This window comes from Lathyrus oleraceus, chromosome 6 (genome assembly GCF_024323335.1).
Source record: "Lathyrus oleraceus cultivar Zhongwan6 chromosome 6, CAAS_Psat_ZW6_1.0, whole genome shotgun sequence".
Lineage (NCBI taxonomy): Eukaryota > Viridiplantae > Streptophyta > Magnoliopsida > Fabales > Fabaceae > Lathyrus > Lathyrus oleraceus.
Genome location: NC_066584.1, coordinates 395,567,671 through 395,585,037, shown reverse-complemented (window position 1 = coordinate 395,585,037; position 17,367 = coordinate 395,567,671). Strand labels below are relative to the sequence as shown.

The 17,367-nt window shown below is 34.2% G+C and overlaps 1 protein-coding gene and 1 long non-coding RNA gene across 3 annotated transcripts; one reads left to right on the top strand and one right to left on the bottom strand.

Moving 5' to 3' along the window:
* The first annotated feature begins 215 nt into the window (after nucleotides 1-215).
* LOC127091490 (uncharacterized) lies at nucleotides 216-3,365 on the top strand. Of its 2 annotated transcripts, XR_007791927.1 has the most exons (3): nucleotides 216-349; nucleotides 670-776; nucleotides 3,077-3,365. It is a non-coding gene; the product is annotated as an uncharacterized LOC127091490 (long non-coding RNA). The 2 variants fall into 2 exon arrangements; XR_007791926.1 differs by lacking the exon at nucleotides 3,077-3,365 and having other exon boundaries at nucleotides 670-971.
* A 1,493-nt stretch (nucleotides 3,366-4,858) lies between these two features.
* Nucleotides 4,859-16,328, bottom strand: LOC127095829 (extensin-3). The gene is made up of 4 exons (XM_051034460.1): nucleotides 15,603-16,328; nucleotides 10,272-10,833; nucleotides 5,385-6,040; nucleotides 4,859-5,109 (listed from the first exon to the last, which is right to left on the bottom strand). Exons 1-3 carry the CDS (start codon nucleotides 16,277-16,279, stop codon nucleotides 5,414-5,416), a joined length of 1,866 nt encoding a protein of 621 aa, XP_050890417.1. The 5' UTR covers nucleotides 16,280-16,328; the 3' UTR covers nucleotides 4,859-5,109; nucleotides 5,385-5,413.
* Between the last annotated feature and the right edge of the window lie 1,039 nt (nucleotides 16,329-17,367).

Genomic DNA, 17,367 nt, shown 5'->3' with positions numbered 1-17,367 from the left:
TGGATTATGAGATAATGATGATAATGAGTGATATTTTTTTATTTTTATATTTTCTGAACAACAAACATTCTCCTTTTTTTAAATATATTAATATTTTTCATTTTTTTTATAAAGATTAATTATTATGGTTTTTACATCTTCAATTTATCATAATTATCCGTGTGATTATAATAAAACTTCTCAAAAAAATTCTTTGACTAATATCTTTAAGAATGGTACATTTCAATTAAATTCTTACTTCCGTCTTTATTGAAAACATAATTATGCTTTCAAAAACCACAAGAGAACTGGCAAGAGTGTGGTGGAGAAACTTGTCACAGCGGCAACGTGCTCTCCGAAGGCTCACAGTGTCAGTTTCTCCTTTCCCTCTATTTTCGATTTCCGCAATCATCTCAATTTCTTCCTTCTATTATTGTAATCTGTAATGGATTGTAACCATGACACAGTTCTTCGTTTTTAATGCAAAAATTAGGTTTCATTATTAATTTTGGAAGCATCATTCATAGTTGATAGCATTTGGATTTTAATTTTTTTTCTCATTCATTTTTCCAAAATTGATGAATGTAATCCATGCAAGATACGTAATTTCTGCAGAATGCTTGCATATATATGCATTTGTATGCAGAATTTTTGTTGCTGCTGTTCTAACTTTATTCAATGTTAATCCAGCACAGGAAATGAATGCAATTCACAGAGTTTATCAGATGGCAAAACAAAAGCACAAACCTTTATAAGCTTTTCCGCTACGCTGTAAATTGCACGCTTCTTTTAATCAGGTAACATCTTTTTGTTTGTTTAACTGTGAAAAGAGGGCGCTGTTATGGGTGAATCAAGAATAAGATTTTGACTTGAACAAATGCTGAATGCCTTGATTGTTTTCAGTGAACTAATCAATCTAATTGACACACACAGTGGAAAGGATAGAATTGTATTTACTTTTAGAAATAAAGTTCCCACTTTTTGTTTGATTCTGTGAAACAACTTAAACAATTGGTTCTTGGACTTCGATGTTTTGTTGCTATCTGATCAAATTTTGATGCACAGACTATATATATCTAGAGAAGAGTTTTATTTATTTCTTTTGGCCACTTAGGGGGAATGGGGTAAATCTTTTTGAATGATTAAATCAATTCCTTGTGGGGCTAAACTAAACACAAAATGTATCAAAGGTTAGTAGTACAAATTCTGAAGTATCAAAAATACATATTGAGACTTGTCCTTATTAGGGGGTGGGGCTGGGTTTATTATTCTCCGTTTCTCTTTTTGCTCTTGCTGAGGTGGTGTAGGTTCTGATGTAGTTCCTCTCTCTATTGCCCTTGTATTTGTAGCAGTGCTTCTGCATTGCTTATGGTGTATTCTATTTTTTAGTTTGAGGTGTTGCCCTCTCTTCGTAGTGAGTTGTACACTTGTTTTTATTATAAATCTTTGTCGTTAAAAGAAAAAATACACATTGAGACATGAGCCTTAGTTTACATATAAAATGGTCTTTTTTTTCTTATATTTAGAAGCAATATTCTTTTAGTTTTTTTGGCTACCAAATTCACTTTTAAACTAAAAGTTGATTTGTACTGAAAATGGTTAACAAAAAATAATTAGTACAACAAATGAACAAAATTATTATTACCATCACAAGAATAATATAAAAGGAGTCATATGCAAGGGACAGATTACTATAGTAGAGGGATATATATTTTATTTGGCTTGTCAGTCACCTTGATACAAAACGAACTTTGAAAATCATATTGCATACAGTACAAACAACTGCTGACACATGCATACTGGGGCAGCGCCTTACAGCTGTGGCTAATACAACATAAAACACAAACTATAAATAAATAAATGCTGCCCTCTTAACAATATTAATCAAACGCTGAGTCACTGATGAAATATATGTGAAGAATCCCCTCTATCTTTTTTTGTGCATGGCTTTCTTTGCATTCAAACTCTCTGTCTGGATCATATAGAAGTACACATATATATTAGTTTCAGTTTATGTCTGATACTCTAATCCTTTAACAACCAAACACTATATGAAAAAGATTAACTTACAAGAAACGGAAACTAAAATATTAAACAGTAAAAGAATGTTTCATTAATCAATCGTTAGTTAGTTCAATGGTGATTGACGTTGGACTTGGTAGGGAGAACCACGGTCGGGAGGGGACTGGAATCACTTGATCCCCGAACCAGATTAGTCCGTACAGTGGACCAGATACTGGTGGTGAAAACCAAAAAAAAGTATTCAGGGACATTTGATATGCTATGCTGGGGCGTAGATTCACACCCGCAACTCCCCACGTCTTAGCAATAGTGTAAGTTTCGCAACTAGAATGAGTTTACTAGTGAAGGTAAATTTTGTACTTATTAATATTATAATATGGATCCTTTGGTGGTGGTGGCGAGTAGACCGGTGGTGGTGAGGAATAAGAATAGTGGTTTGCTGAAATTTCATATGGGAAGGTGAGAAAAAGCATGGCTAATGCAAGTATGAGAGAAGCAAAGGCCATTAGGGAGCTCATTTTTTCTTACAAGTGGATTTTGGTTCTATGGAAGGAAGCCGGTGCAACCCCATTTTATAGCATCTTGATTAGTCAATTCGTCCCTTGAGACTCACCTAGGAAACATGATGCATTCATTATCTTTGAATTACCAGTACTACTGATTCTTAGACTTTTAGTGTAATGCAACCCTAAGTATTTTGGAATGGTTGCGACTTGCGACCCAGGTTTCCTTAATTTTGTTTTGGCAGACGCTGGCATGTTGAGAAAATAATCAAATAGCTAGCTAGAATTATAGAAATGTTGACAACACCTTGATTTTTCATTTAGTTTGCCCAAAGTTAGAAGACTAGAATATAGGTTAATTATTTCTAATATGTAAGGAAATATGTATCGATTCTAAGTTTCTACATCGTAACCTCGAGATGTTTTTTTTTAAACAATTCTCAAGATTTGATTTATTAATATATTTCATAATCAATTCGTTTCATACCCAATTTTGAGATTTTGAAGGAAACTAGATTATGCTCTAATATTTCTCTCTTATATCAAATAAATATTATTTGTGATACACTCAGAGTTGACCTGGATTGTCTGACCTTTTGCTTGCACTTGGATTTAAGTAAGAAGTCTTGCATTGGCAGGCGATACATCTTTGTTGAGGTTGGTGGTTCTCCCTAACTTTGCATGAGAGTATTTCTTCCAAAATCTAAATTTCATGGTGGTAAGATCTATTTAACAGGTTTTTAATTTAAATTTAACATTGTAATAATGTAATTTATTGGTATACACAAATAAGAATAAAATGTTAGGAAAATTTTATAAATTAGGGTCTTCTATTATTTATAAAACATTGATTGAGTAATATCTTTAATGGTCATGGTACCAAGAAACAACCTTTAAACATTCATGATCTATTTTCCAAACTTAAGATCTGAATCTGATCTTTTTATTCAATGTAGATTCTTTTAACAATCTAATTTAACTTTTTAAAGAGCTTGACATAGCCTAAAAACCTATTTAGATATATATTTTCTTCTAAATTTTTAAATAGAATTTAAAACTATCTCAAAAGAAGAAAGTAAGAGACGTGATAATAAAAAACAGAAAAATATGAAAATGGAAAGATGTAAATAAAAGTAGTAAGTGAAAAGATTTAAAAAAAATCTTTTTTGCTCTTGAGGCGAGAACCATTTTTCCAACTGGGAATGACTGTAACCTTTTTTTATTACATACAACTCATAGTGCTCAATTCTTGTTGCGCAATTGTGTTGAACTTATTCATACATATGCATTTCAAAAGATATAAACATAAGTACTTTAGTTGCAATGTATCTGAAACTTCTCTGTTCTTTAGTAGTAACGTACAAAGTGCACCACTTATTTCTTAACCGTGACTTCTTGTTTCATGGATGGCATTTGATTGTTAACTGGCTAAGGAAGATGTTTGTTATGTCACTTGACCTGTTAGGTTTTTTTTTCGGTCTTCTGTTCTTTCGGAGGTGGCCTTCAGCTAAAACATTGTTGGACTTTAGTTTGACATTATGTGGTGCAACATGGGGTTATTTTCTCTAAAAATGTAGTGAATCTTGAGAAATTGGTGGATCGATTTAATTTTTCTTCTTAAAGTGACTTTTAGCATGGTTTTAAATTGCGGTCATGGATGCGATTGTGGATGTCACGGATGCTGCGATGCGCATTTCGGCCATTGCGACGAGAATTTTAATTGGAAGGTGTTTGAAATATGCCGTTAAAAAACACTTGATATTAAGATTTTTCATTACATAGGAAGTAAATTGAGTTTTTGGTTCTGAAATTTGAGTTTTGATGAAAATACTTGAAGATTCATGGGAGAAATTGTCTGATGTGATTTTTAATGGCAGTCGGATGCATGGTTTTAATTCACATCGCAATTGCGGTCTGATGTGGTTGTGGAGGCTACTGCATCAGCAATATTGCGACCGCAATTGCGGTTGTAGAATGCAATTTAAAACCACAGTTTTTAAGTAAGTCCTCGAAGTCTCCTTTTACTTTCTACGGATGAGTGGTTGAACCCTCTGGTTGCCTTTTGAGATAGTTCTTTATGTGCTCACCTAGTCTTTTTGGTTGTGGCTTACTATGTTAATCTAGTTGACTTTTTGTTTCTTTTGATCTAGTTCCTCTCTATTGGCTTTGCAGTAGTATTTCTTTATTGATTATGCTGTGTTCTATTTTTTGGTTTGAGGTGGTGTACCTCTTTTTGTAGTGAGTTGAAGTACTCATTGTACTCTTGTTAATATTATAAATCTATGTCGTCCAAAGAAAAAACATACTTTGATACCTGAACTTAAGTTCACATATAGGTATTTTTTAATAGGGAATAGCAAAATAGGGGATATATTTATTTGGCTTGTCGGTCAGCTTGATACAAAACCGAACTTTGAAAATTACAATTCATGCATACTGAGGCAGTGCCTTACAGCTGTGGCTAATACAACAAAAACACAAATTAAATAAATAAAAGCAACCCTCTAAACAATATTAATCAAAGACTGACGAAATATATATGTGAAGAATCCTCTCATCTTCTTTGTGTATGGCTTTCTTTGCTTTCACACTTTCTGTTTAGATCCTACACAAATACAAATGTAGATTTGTCAGTTTATATCTGATGCACTAATCCCCTAATAACCAAATACTGTAAAAGAAAATTTAATTTACAAGAAATGCAGACTAAATATTAAATTAAAATAATGCTTCATTGCACATGAATTTCATTTTAAATTAGGATTGCATATACTTTGACAGTTATATGTTAATTAGTTAATAAAGAAAGAATGGTAGTTGATTAGTGAAGGGAAATTTTGTACTAATTAATATTGTAATATATTTTGCATGAAAAGTTACCATATAGTATGATGCCAATGATGTGCTATCTAGTGGTGGTAAGGTGGAGGAGGTGATTTGTAGTAATAGGCTGGTGGAGGTGGGGAATAAGCTGGAGGAGGAGGAGAATGGTAAACTGGGGTGGGAACATGAGGAGGGTAGGTGTGAGCTGGTGGTGGTGGTGGTGATGGATACTTGTATGGCTTCTTGTGTGGTGTTGGTGGTGGTGGTGGGGAGTGATAGACAGGGTGAGGGTGAGGGTAGGTGTGCACTGGTGGTGGTGGGGGAGATGGGTACTTGTATGGCTTCTTATGTGGTGTTGGTGGTGGAGGAGAGTGGTAGACTGGGTGTGGGTGAGGGTAGGTGTGAACCGGTGGTGGTGGAGAATGGTAGACTGGGTGTGGATGAGGGTAAGTGTGAACCGGTGGAGGTGGAGGAGATGAGTAATGGTGTGGATCCTTTGGTGGTGGTGGTGAGTGGACCGGTGGTGGTGGTGAGGAATAAGAATATTGGTTTGCTGAAATTTCAGATGGGAAACTGAGAAAGAGCATGGCTAATGCAAGAATGAGAGCAGCAGAGGCCATTAGGGACCTCATTGTTTTTCTTACAAGTGTATTTGGGTTCTGTGAAAGAATGGTGGTGCAACCCCTTTTTATAGGTAAATTCTTAAAGCATCTTGGTTAGTTAACTTCACTTTCTAAGAAACATGCATACATTCATTTTAAATTATACTAAAAAGCTGGCTATCTTTGAATTATTACCAATTCTTATTGACTTTTGGAGCAATACGACCCTAAGTATTTTGGAATGGTTGCGACCCATGTTTCTTTAATTTGGTTTTTGGCAGACGCTGGGAAGTTTTGAAGAATATCAAATAGCTAACTAGGATTATAGTGATGTTTACAACACATTGATTTTAGTTTAGTTTGGCCAAAATAAAAAGAGAAGAATATAGTTTAATTATTTATGTTATGTAAGGAGATACATATTGTTCCAAGTTTCTAACATTTTAATCTCAAAATTTTTTATTAAATTTCAAAATGATTTATTCATGTATTTTATAATTATTTCTTTTTCATACCCAATTTCGAGATTTTGAAGTCATGTGATATATAGGACACTATATTATATTCTAATATCTTTCTCTTATATAAATTAAATATTATTTGTGATATAGTTGACATAGATGGTTGGGCCTTTTGCTCACACTTGGGTTTAAGTCAAAATTCTTGCATTGGTCGATTATATAGTTTTATTGTAAATCTTTTTTGAGGTCGGTGGTTCTCTCTAATTTTACATGTGAATAGTTTTTATTAAATGGCAAATTATTAGTATACATTTACATCCTTGTCAATATTTGAACCCTTGACCTTCAACTTCTTTTAATTTTAACTCAACTTGTCAATATTTGTATCCTTGACCTTCAACTTCTTTTAATTTTAACTCAACTGTTTCAAGCTAGTTGAGCTACCTTTTCCTTCCAAACCCCTTCAAAGGGTAAGGTCGGCTTATACCAGGCTTTCTCTTTGGAGGAAGGAGGAGAAGGTAGATTTCCCCGAGTGATCAGAGTGTTATCTAGGATTTGAAAGTCTTGAGTGTCTTTTAAAGTGATGGTCTTTTCTTGTCAGCGGTTGTAGGATAAATTGCCGACTAGACAAAATCTCGTTAGACGTCATATTCTCTCCTCTGATAGTGGGGTGTGTTTAGAGCAGGTGGAGTCTGTGGACCATTTGTATGTCACCTGTGAGGTAGCCTTCTTATTCTGGTATAAGGTGATTAGGTGGATAAACCAGTGTTGTCTATGGCGGATTGCGGAAAATTACGGCGAGCTAAAATCCGCCATAAAAATATGGGGATGGCGGAACAGAAAATTGCAGAAGCATGACTAACAAACAAAAAACATTATTTATACTCACGAAAAACAGTAATAGCACCAAAAAATCAAAAATCACAAGTCATAAAAATTAGATAACAAGAATTCATATATAAAGTAAATAAAATAGACGTGGCATATCTTAAGTACCTCAAAACATTCCATTTATAAAAGACATTATAAAACGGAACTATAAAATATTATCAAATCTCTAGTCTTCTTCTCTAACTTCAACATAATTTTCTTTAAAGTTTGTTGGTATGCACATTTGGTGCAAACTTGAACATTGCACTCCTTTCTATTAGATGGTCTTTGCCTCTTGTTATTCCTCCATTAATCAATTTTGTAAAAAAAAAATAAAAATACAGCGAGTTGAGTTTGTATCTTCTGTTAACTATTTCTATATATTTTCATATAGGGTCACTTCTCTTTGAACCGGCAACCCTAGAGGTTAGGGAGGTTTCCTGACACTAGAGGGTAGGAAGGTTTCCTGATTTTCAGGCATTGTCTAAAACTAAACATAGTAGAAAATAAAGTAAAAAACAGAGCACTTAAAAAGTGATAAATACAGCACTAAAAAACAGAGCAGGAGAAAAAAAAAGAGAGTGGTGGGAAGAAATAAAAAAGAAATGAAATAAAAGAAATAAAAAATAAAAGAGAAAAAAAAACTGAAGAAGAAGAGTACATGATTGTTGTGTAAGAAGATAAGAGAAACAAATGGAGAAGGAAAGTATGGAGAAACAGGAGAAGAGAAGAGAGACTGAGGGAGAAGCAAAGTCGGGAGAATGGAAAGATGGTAGGATTTTGGTTCTATAAATATTTAATTAGAGTATTTAATGGTGGTTATTACTAGTATTTAACAATAATTATAATTCTTTTGGGTCTGTTAACTAGTCGCTAAAAAATACTCAGACAAGAGTTTTAAAATTTTATAAAAAAAACGCAATTTTTGCAATTTCAGCTATATACCGCCATGCACGTTAAAATTGTGGCGGCCGCAATGCAAAACCCGCAACGCCATGGCTTTTTCATGGCGCTATGTTAAAAATCCGCAACCACAATCCGCCATGGCGTTGCCATGAACGCAATTTGACAACACTGGGGTAAACCTCTTCCGTGTTTGATTGTAGAGGTGTTTGAGTTTTTTCAAGATTTTGGTCAAGGAAAGAAGTCTCTTCTAGGTTTGGTTTCGATCTGACATTCATGTCATTAGTCTGGACCATTTGGAAGTTGTGTAATAAAATTACTTTTTTAGGGAAAAAAAGAGGATAAATCACTAGATGTCTTCAATTATAGGCTTGACTTGAAAGTGGGTTCATCCCCGTGTTTCGAAATCTGACTTGACTTTTCTTTGTTTGACTGGGAGAGAGACCCACTCTTGTGCCTCCTCTTTTAGGGGTGTGTTGGGTGGTCAATTGTCGTTCTTTGTCTCTTCATGTGGCCACGTTTACCTTCCTTCAGCTTGCTTTCTATGGGGGTCCAGAGTCTCGTGTTTCAGAGTAGGCTTTTCTGAGGAGTGGGGTGGTTAAGTTTTCTTTGTGTGTGGTCAGGGGTTGTGTGTTCTCATGGCTCTTGCTTTTACCAACATTTGTTTAGTTGGTTTTTGTTGTTTTTGAGCATCGCTGGTGCTCTCCTTTTGTGTGTATATATATATATATATGAGTCAGATTCAAATGATATCAGAGTGTCAAACTTAGTAACATGCGGTAAAGAGTAAATTAAAGCAGTGTGAGAGAAGTTAAAAAAATGATTTTTGTTCTTGAGTTGGAGTCCTTTATTTGATTGGGAATGGTGTTAACCAATTTTTATTACATGATACAACTCATAGTGCTCAATTCATGTTGCGCAATTGTGCTGAACTTACTCGTACATATGCATTTCAAAAGATAAATCAGACTATATCTAATTGGTGAAAATAGCAGATTTTGACAAGTTCCCACATTTTGGTCAAATGCTGTGATAGACGTAAACTATTGGTTTTTATACTTCCATTTTTTGCTCTTCCTTATATTGAATTTCTGTGTCAATGTTTTATGTATTTATTTTGGCTACTTAAGAAAATGGGATATTTATTCTTTTTTTAAAGATTATCAATTTATTGTTTGAGTTAAGCTAAACACAAGATGTGTCTAAGTTTTGCTCTTGCTGAAGTGGTGTAGGTTCTGATGTAGTTAATCTCTATAGGCTTTGTTGTAGTGCTTCTGTGATGCTTCTTTTGTTTGAGGTGTTGCCCCTCTCTTTACAGTTAGATGGAGTAGTCATTATACTATTGTTTATATTATGAAACTAACGGTATATCTTTTTTTACTTTGCTTTAATTTTTTTTTAGTAGTATTATTTTATTTCTTTGGGTTTCACTAAAGATGGCATACCAAAAAAAACAGTGTACGGAAAAAGTAAAGCAAAAATAATCATTACATACAAAAATAAACAAAGTATTATTATTATTAGCATAAGAATAAGAATAAGAATAGTATAAAATGAACCATAGATGCAAGAGGCAGATTACTATAATAGGGGATATATTTATTTGGCTTGTCAGTCAGCGTGATACAAAAACCAAACTTTGAAAATTACAATTTATGCAAACAACTGCAGCACATGCATATTGGGGCAGTGCCTTACAGTTGTGGCTAATACAATAAAAACACAAATTAAATAAATAAAAGCAACCCTCTCAACAATATTAATCAAAGACTGACGAAATATATATGTGAAGAATCCCCTCGGTATTCGTTGTTCATGGCTTTCTCTGCTTTCACACTTTCTGCTTAGATCCTACACAAATACAAATATATTGATCTATCAGTTTATGTATGATACTCTAATCCCTTAATAACCAAATAATATAATAGAAAATTCGTTTACAAGAAATGCAGACTAAAATATTAAAGAATGTGTCATTACACATGAAGTTTCATTTTAAATTAGGATTGCATATACTCGATAACTAAATTTTGTACTTAAAAGTAATATTATAATATATGTTGCATGAAAAGTTACCATATAGTGTGATGCCAATGATGGGCTATCTAGTGGTGGTAAGGTGGAGGAGGTGATTTGTAGTAATAGGCTGGTGGAGGTGGGGAATAAACTGGAGGAGGAGGAGAATGGTAAACTGGGGTGGGAACATGAGGAGGGTAGGTGTGAGCTGGTGGTGGTGGTGGTGATGGATACTTGTATGGCTTCTTGTGTGGTGTTGGTGGTGGTGGCGGGGAATGGTAGACTGGGTGAGGATGAGGGTAGGTATGCACTGGTGGTGGTGGGGGAGATGAGTACTTGTATGGTTTCTTATGTGGTGGTGGTGGGGAATGGTAGACAGGGTGAGGATGAGGGTAGGTGTGCACTGGTGGTGGTGGAGGAGATGGGTACTTGTAAGGCTTCTTGTGTGGTGTTGGTGGTGGAGGAGAGTGGTACACTGGGTGTGGGTGAGGGTAGGTGTGAACCGGTGGTGGTGGAGAGTGGTAGACTGGGTGTGGGTGAGGATAGGTGTGAGCTGGTGGAGGTGGAGGAGATGAGTAATGGTATGGATCCTTTGGTGGCGGTGGTGAGTGGACCGGTGGTGGTGGTGAGGAATAAGAATATTGGTTTGCTGAAATTTCAGATGGGAAACTGAAAAAGAGTATGGCTAATGCAAGAGTGAGAGAAGCAGAAGCCATTAGGGACCTCATTGTTTTTCTTATGAGTGTGTTTTGGTTATGTGAAAGAATGGTGGTGCAACCCCTTTTTATAGGTAATTTCTTAAAGCATCTTGGTTAATTAACTACACCTTCTAGGAAACATACATATATTCATATTAAATTGTACTATAAGGCTGGCTAACTTTGAATTATTATCCATTCTTATTGACTTTTAGAACAATTCGACCTTGAAAAATAATATGATAAACTTAGTTGTATATAACTTAATTCACATGGTTGAATCAATCATAATTTTGTCTTTTAATTAATTTAACTATCATCTAACTTAATTGCATTTATTCCCTAATTAGCTAGGCACTGCCCTAATGTACAAAAAGTGGTTGTCTGTATCATTGTATCATTGTTTTTAGGATATTTACCACCCAAATTGCTTTAATTTCGAGCACAAATTGCTTTAATTTAGAGCGATACTTTGGTTTGGCAGACACTGGCACATTGGCAAGCTGAGAAGAGAATCGAATAGTAAGAGCTAAAGAAATTTTGACACCAGCTTGATTTTAGTTTTAGTTTTGTCCAAAATGAAAAGATAAAAATTTATTTTAATCATTTTGAACTGCAAGATATATATATATATATATATAATATATATATATATATATATATAATTAATGTGATTAGTACTTAAAGTTCAGTTAGCACAACATCACTAATATTTAGAAAGTTTATTTCAGTATATATCTCAAAAAAGATTTATTTTAAGGATTTAAATGGACATGTAGGGAGTGTAGCGAGAGATTTTGAGGACGTGCATGAGGGGTATGGTCTCGGGAGGTAAATAAGAAGGGTAAATATATCTTAGAGTTTTTGTCGGTTTGTGATCTTACTATAGCTAATATTTGACTTAGAAAAAGAGATGAACATCTTATCACATATAAGTGTGAGATGACATGTTCTCCGATAAATTTCTTTTTTTATTAGGAAGTTGGATAGGATGATTTGCTTAAAATGTAAAGTTATACTGGAAAAGAGCTTGACTACCCAACATAGAATATTGATTATGGATGTAAGAATCGAGAGGAGAGCAAAGAGAAGAAGTCACATGGGAGCTCCACGGATCAAGTGGTGGCTTTGAAGGGTGAAAAATAAGAGAGTTTCCAACACAAGATCTTGAAGGAAAGGTTTGGACAAGCACAAGGAAGTGCAAATGATATGTGGAATAAGATGAGTCAAGAGATTAAAAAAGTAGCTAAAAAGACGTTGAGAGAATCAAGAGGTTTTGGACCTAGGGGTAAAAAATGATTGTTTTAAAGAATGGTCTAGGTGTAAAAATGCCAAAACTTGGAAAAAGTATAAGAAAGTTAAGAGAAGAGACTAAGAAGACGATGAGTGAAGTAATAACCTAAGTCTTTGATGGATTATACCGATCTTTAGGAATCAAGGAGGGAGAAAAATCTATATGTATGCTTGCTAAGGGAAGAGAAATAAAGATAAGAGATTTGGATTAAGTGACGTGTGTTAAAGATGAAGAAGACAAAGTCTTGGTTCAAGAAAAAGATAAAAATGATAGGTGGAAGACATATTTCTACAATTTATTTAATGAAAGATATTATATCTCACTAACTCTACTAGATTCGATATTAGAGAAGAGGATTTAGAAACAAGAGGTAAAAGAAGCGTTGAAAATGATGAATAACAGTAAAGCGGTTGGGTCAGACAACATACATATAGAAGTGTGGAAAATTCTGAGATAGAGGCGTCGAGTGGTTCACCAAACTCTTTAACGAAGTTATGAGGTCAAAGCAAATGACGGATGAATGGAGAAGAAGCACTTTAGTTCCAATCTATAAATACAAGACATATATACAAAATTGTGCTAATTATTGGAGGATTAAACTTATGAGTCATGCCATGAAGTTATGGGAAAGAATGATTGAACGAAGACTAAGAAAAAAGACTCAATTCACTGAGAATCAATTTGGTTTTATGCCTAGAAGGTTGACCATGGAAACGACTTATTTACTACAACGTGTGATGAAGCAATATCGTATGAACTAACAAGACTAGCACCTAATTTTCATTGACTTGGAGAAGGTGTATGATAGAGTGCCTAGAGAGATTTTGTGGAAAACCCTAGAGAAGAAAGGGGTTAGAATTGCATATATTCGAGCTATCCAAGATATGTATGAAGGAGTATCGACTAGTGTGAAGACTCAGGGTGGATATATGAACAATTTCTCCATCACAATAGGATTGCATCCAACCCTAAGCCTCTACCTTTATGCTTTAATTTTGGATGTACTCACGGAATACATCCAAGAGCTAACACTGAGATGCATGTTCTTTGTAGATGATACAGTTCTACTTGGAGAGTCGAACGAGGATTTAAATGAGAGGTTGGAGACGAGCCTTAGAAACGCATGACTTTCACTTTAGTATAAGTAAGACGAAGTGTATGGAATGTAAGTTCAACAAAAAGAGAAACGTTTCTAACCTAAAGGTGAAAGTTGGAGACTGCATTATCCCCTGAGTCACGCTGTTTAAATATCTTGTGTCTGTAATACAAAACGATAGAGAAATAGAAGGGAATGTAAACCATCGAATAAAGCTGAGTGGCTGAAATAGAGGAGGATCTCATGTGTTTTATGTGACACAAAGGTATCACTCAAGTTGAAGGGAAAATTTTATCGGACTGCGATAAGGCATGCGATGTTGATGTTGTACAGGACAAAATATTGGACGATTAAAAATCAACATGAGAATAGAGTAATCGTAGCAGAGATGAGGATTTTGCGTTAATTTGTGGTAACACTAGATAGAATAACATTAGAAATGACGATATTAGATAGTGTTGGGGAACACTTAAAGTAAAAAAGAGGATGAAAAATAGATTTAGGTGGTTTGGACATGTAGAAAGAAGACTTGTAAATTTTGTAGTAAGGAGAGTTGATCAAATGGAGGAGAGTCAAACAACTAAAGGTAGAGGAAGATCTAAAAAATTATAAAAGTTATTAAGAAAGATATCGAGATTAACGAATTGTATAGAAATATGATCTTGAATAAAACATTATGGCGAATTTGATCCATATAATCGATTCTACTTAGTGAGATAAATGTTGATTGTGGCTGATGTATATATAATGTGATTTATTAAGAATGAACCTGGTGCAAGGGCTATGATATATATGTTTTCGATTTTAAGTTTCTAACATAGTATTTTTCAGAATGATTTATTCAATAATTTTTTTTAATCATTTTGGTTTCATTTAATGTTACGGGTCGTGTTGATTTGTATTCTAATTTGTATTCTAAGGACGTAAGTTAAATAAATTCACAAATACAAGTTTGTTTTAGAAAAGCAATAAAAAGATAAATTTTAAATTTTGAACGAAGTCAATTCACAATTTTTAAACTAAATTTTTTATATTTAATCCTTAAATTGTGCTCTTAAACACAAGTTAGCAATTTTAACACAAGTTAACATTGTCCAAATGTTATTTGTAGTTTCAGCAGAGTTCATATAGATGGTTGATCTTTTGCCACATTTTGGTTTGATTTTGTGATATGACTTCAGGTAATATGGAATTTCTATGCATAGATGGTTAGGATCGAGGGATATCTATATATTGAAAGGGAAAATTATATTCAACTCCCCTAAAGTTTATTAAAGCGTCACAGACAGCCCATCTAGTTTTAAAACATATATTAACATCTCCTAAGTTCTCATTAAATCCAAACACCTCTCTTCTCTAATAATACCGTTTATTTTCAGTTAAGTTCGAAATTTGACTATGCTCTATTACGGCAATTACTGAGTGAATACTGATTGGGAGGTGTTTGAATTACACGGTTGAAAAATTTTATAATTAAAAACTTTCACTACATTTAAAGAAGAATGAGATTTATGGTTCTAAACTTTTTTTGTTTATGGTGAGAAAAACTAGAAGATGGTAGAAATTTTCCAATATGGTTCCTGATACCATTGTATCCTTGATTTTAATTCATCCCGCAATTGGGTCTGATGTAGAAAATACCACATCAGTGAAAATAAAGTAAACCAAAAATAGTTATTACAAAACAAATAAACATAAAATATTATTATAATCAGAATAGTATAAGAATACGAGGCATAGATGCAAGGACAAATTACTATAATAGAGGATATATTTATTTGGCTTGCTTGATACAAAACCGAACTTTGAAAATTACAATTCATGCAAACAACTGCAGACACATGCATATTGAGGGCAGTGCCTTACAGCTGTGGCTAATACATCAAAAACACAAATTAAAAAAAATAAAAGCAGCCCCCGAAACAATATTAATCAAACATTGACGAAATATATATGTGAAGAATCCCCTCGATCTTCTTTGTGCATGGCTTTCTTTGCTTTCACACTTTCTGCTTAGATCCTACAGAAATACAAATATATATTGATCTGTTAGTTTATGTCTGTTACTCTAGTCCATTAATAACCAAATATTATAACAGAAAATTAGTTTACTAGAAATGCAGATTAAAATATTAAAGAATGTTTCATTACACGTGAAGTTTCATTTTAAATTAGAGTTGTATATACTCGACAATTATACTGTTATCTAGTTAATGAAGAGAGAATGGTAGTTGACTAGGGAAGGAAATTTTGTACTGATTAATATTATAATATATGTTGCATGAAAAGTTACCATATAGTGTGATGCCAATGATTGACTATCTAGTGGTGGTAAGGTGGAGGAGGTGATTTGTAGTAATAGGCTGGTGGAGGTGGGGAGTAAACTGGAGGAGGAGGAGAATGGTAAACTGGGGTAGGAACATGAGGAGGGTAGGTGTGAGCTGGTGGTGGTGGTGGTGATGGATACTTGTATGGCTTCTTGTGTGGTGTTGGTGGTGGTGGTGGGGAGTGGTAGACAGGGTGAGGGTGAGGGTAGGTGTGCACTGGTGGTGGTGGGGAGTGGTAGACAGGGTGAGGATGAGGGTAGGTGTGCACTGGTGGTGGTGGGGGAGATGAGTACTTGTATGGTTTCTTATGTGGTGGTGGTGGGGAATGGTAGACAGGGTGAGGATGGGGGTAGGTGTGCACTGGTGGTGGTGGAGGAGATGGGTACTTGTAAGGCTTCTTGTGTGGTGTTGGTGGAGGAGGAGAGTGGTAGACTGGGTGTGGGTGAGGGTAGGTGTGAACCGGTGGTGGTGGAGAGTGGTAGACTGGGTGTGGGTGAGGATAGGTGTGAACTGGTGGAGGTGGAGGAGATGAGTAATGGTATGGATCCTTTGGTGGCGGTGGTGAGTGGACCGGTGGTGGTGGTGAGGAATAAGAATATTGGTTTGCTGATATTTCAGATGGGAAACTGAAAAAGAGTATGGCTAATGCAAGAGTGAGAGAAGCAGAAGCCATTAGGGACCTCATTGTTTTTCTTATGAGTGTATTTTGGTTATGTGAAAGAATGGTGGTGCAACCCCTTTTTATAGGTAATTTCTTAAAGCATCTTGGTTAGTTAACTTCACCTTCTAGGAAACATGCACACATTCATATTAAATTATATTATAAGGTTGGCTATCTTGGAGTTATTGCCCATTCTTATTGACTTTTAGATCAATCTGACCCTAAGTTTTTTGGAACAAAAATGTGTATGTACATCTATTTTTTTCTTCATAACCATGCTATATTTGATTAATAACATGTAAAAATATGATTAATTTAGTTGTGTGTATATATGGTTAATTTAATTCATACTAAAATTTCAATTAATTCAATATAGTTAATTTAGTTGTGTAGATGGTTAAGCATCTTGGCCATTAGTGATGTTTCAGGAATTAGCTCTTGTATCTTGTGTTTTCTTTTGATTGTATCTTGCTATTTTTATTTCTGTCTTATTTTTATTTTTTCTTCTGCTTTGTTGATTTGCTCTAGATTATATCTTGTACTCTCTTTAATCTTTAATCGGTTTCTAATTAAAAAAACATAACTCTATGATTGGATATGATGAATCATTAGAAGCCTGCATATAATATGGGATTTATTTTCTCCACTTTCTTTATAAGTATATGTCTTTGGGCATATAAGACAATGATTTTATAAACATAATAATATAATTACATCTACCTAATCTAGATCCGGGAAAAAAGGGGTAGGAGACTACTTAAATGATTTAGTAATCATTTTTAAATTCATCTTTTATAAACTTAGAGTAATGTAAAGATAATTGCTCTTAGTGTTTGTTTTAAGGGTTGCTCTACATACATTTACATTTGTTCTCTGCTTTATTTAGCAGATCATGCAATTGTAGTGTTATGATTTTTTTTAAGCCTTTGTTACTTGCAACAAATTTTCTATGCAGTAGAAAATTATATAGCTGATGCCACATATATATGTATAATACAACTCTTTTTAGTGCTTTAAATTATATAGCTGACACCATACCTCTTCATAAATGAACCAATAAATCAAGTATCCTTCTATAGGAAACATTTTTGTTATAGTATCCCCTAATTTGA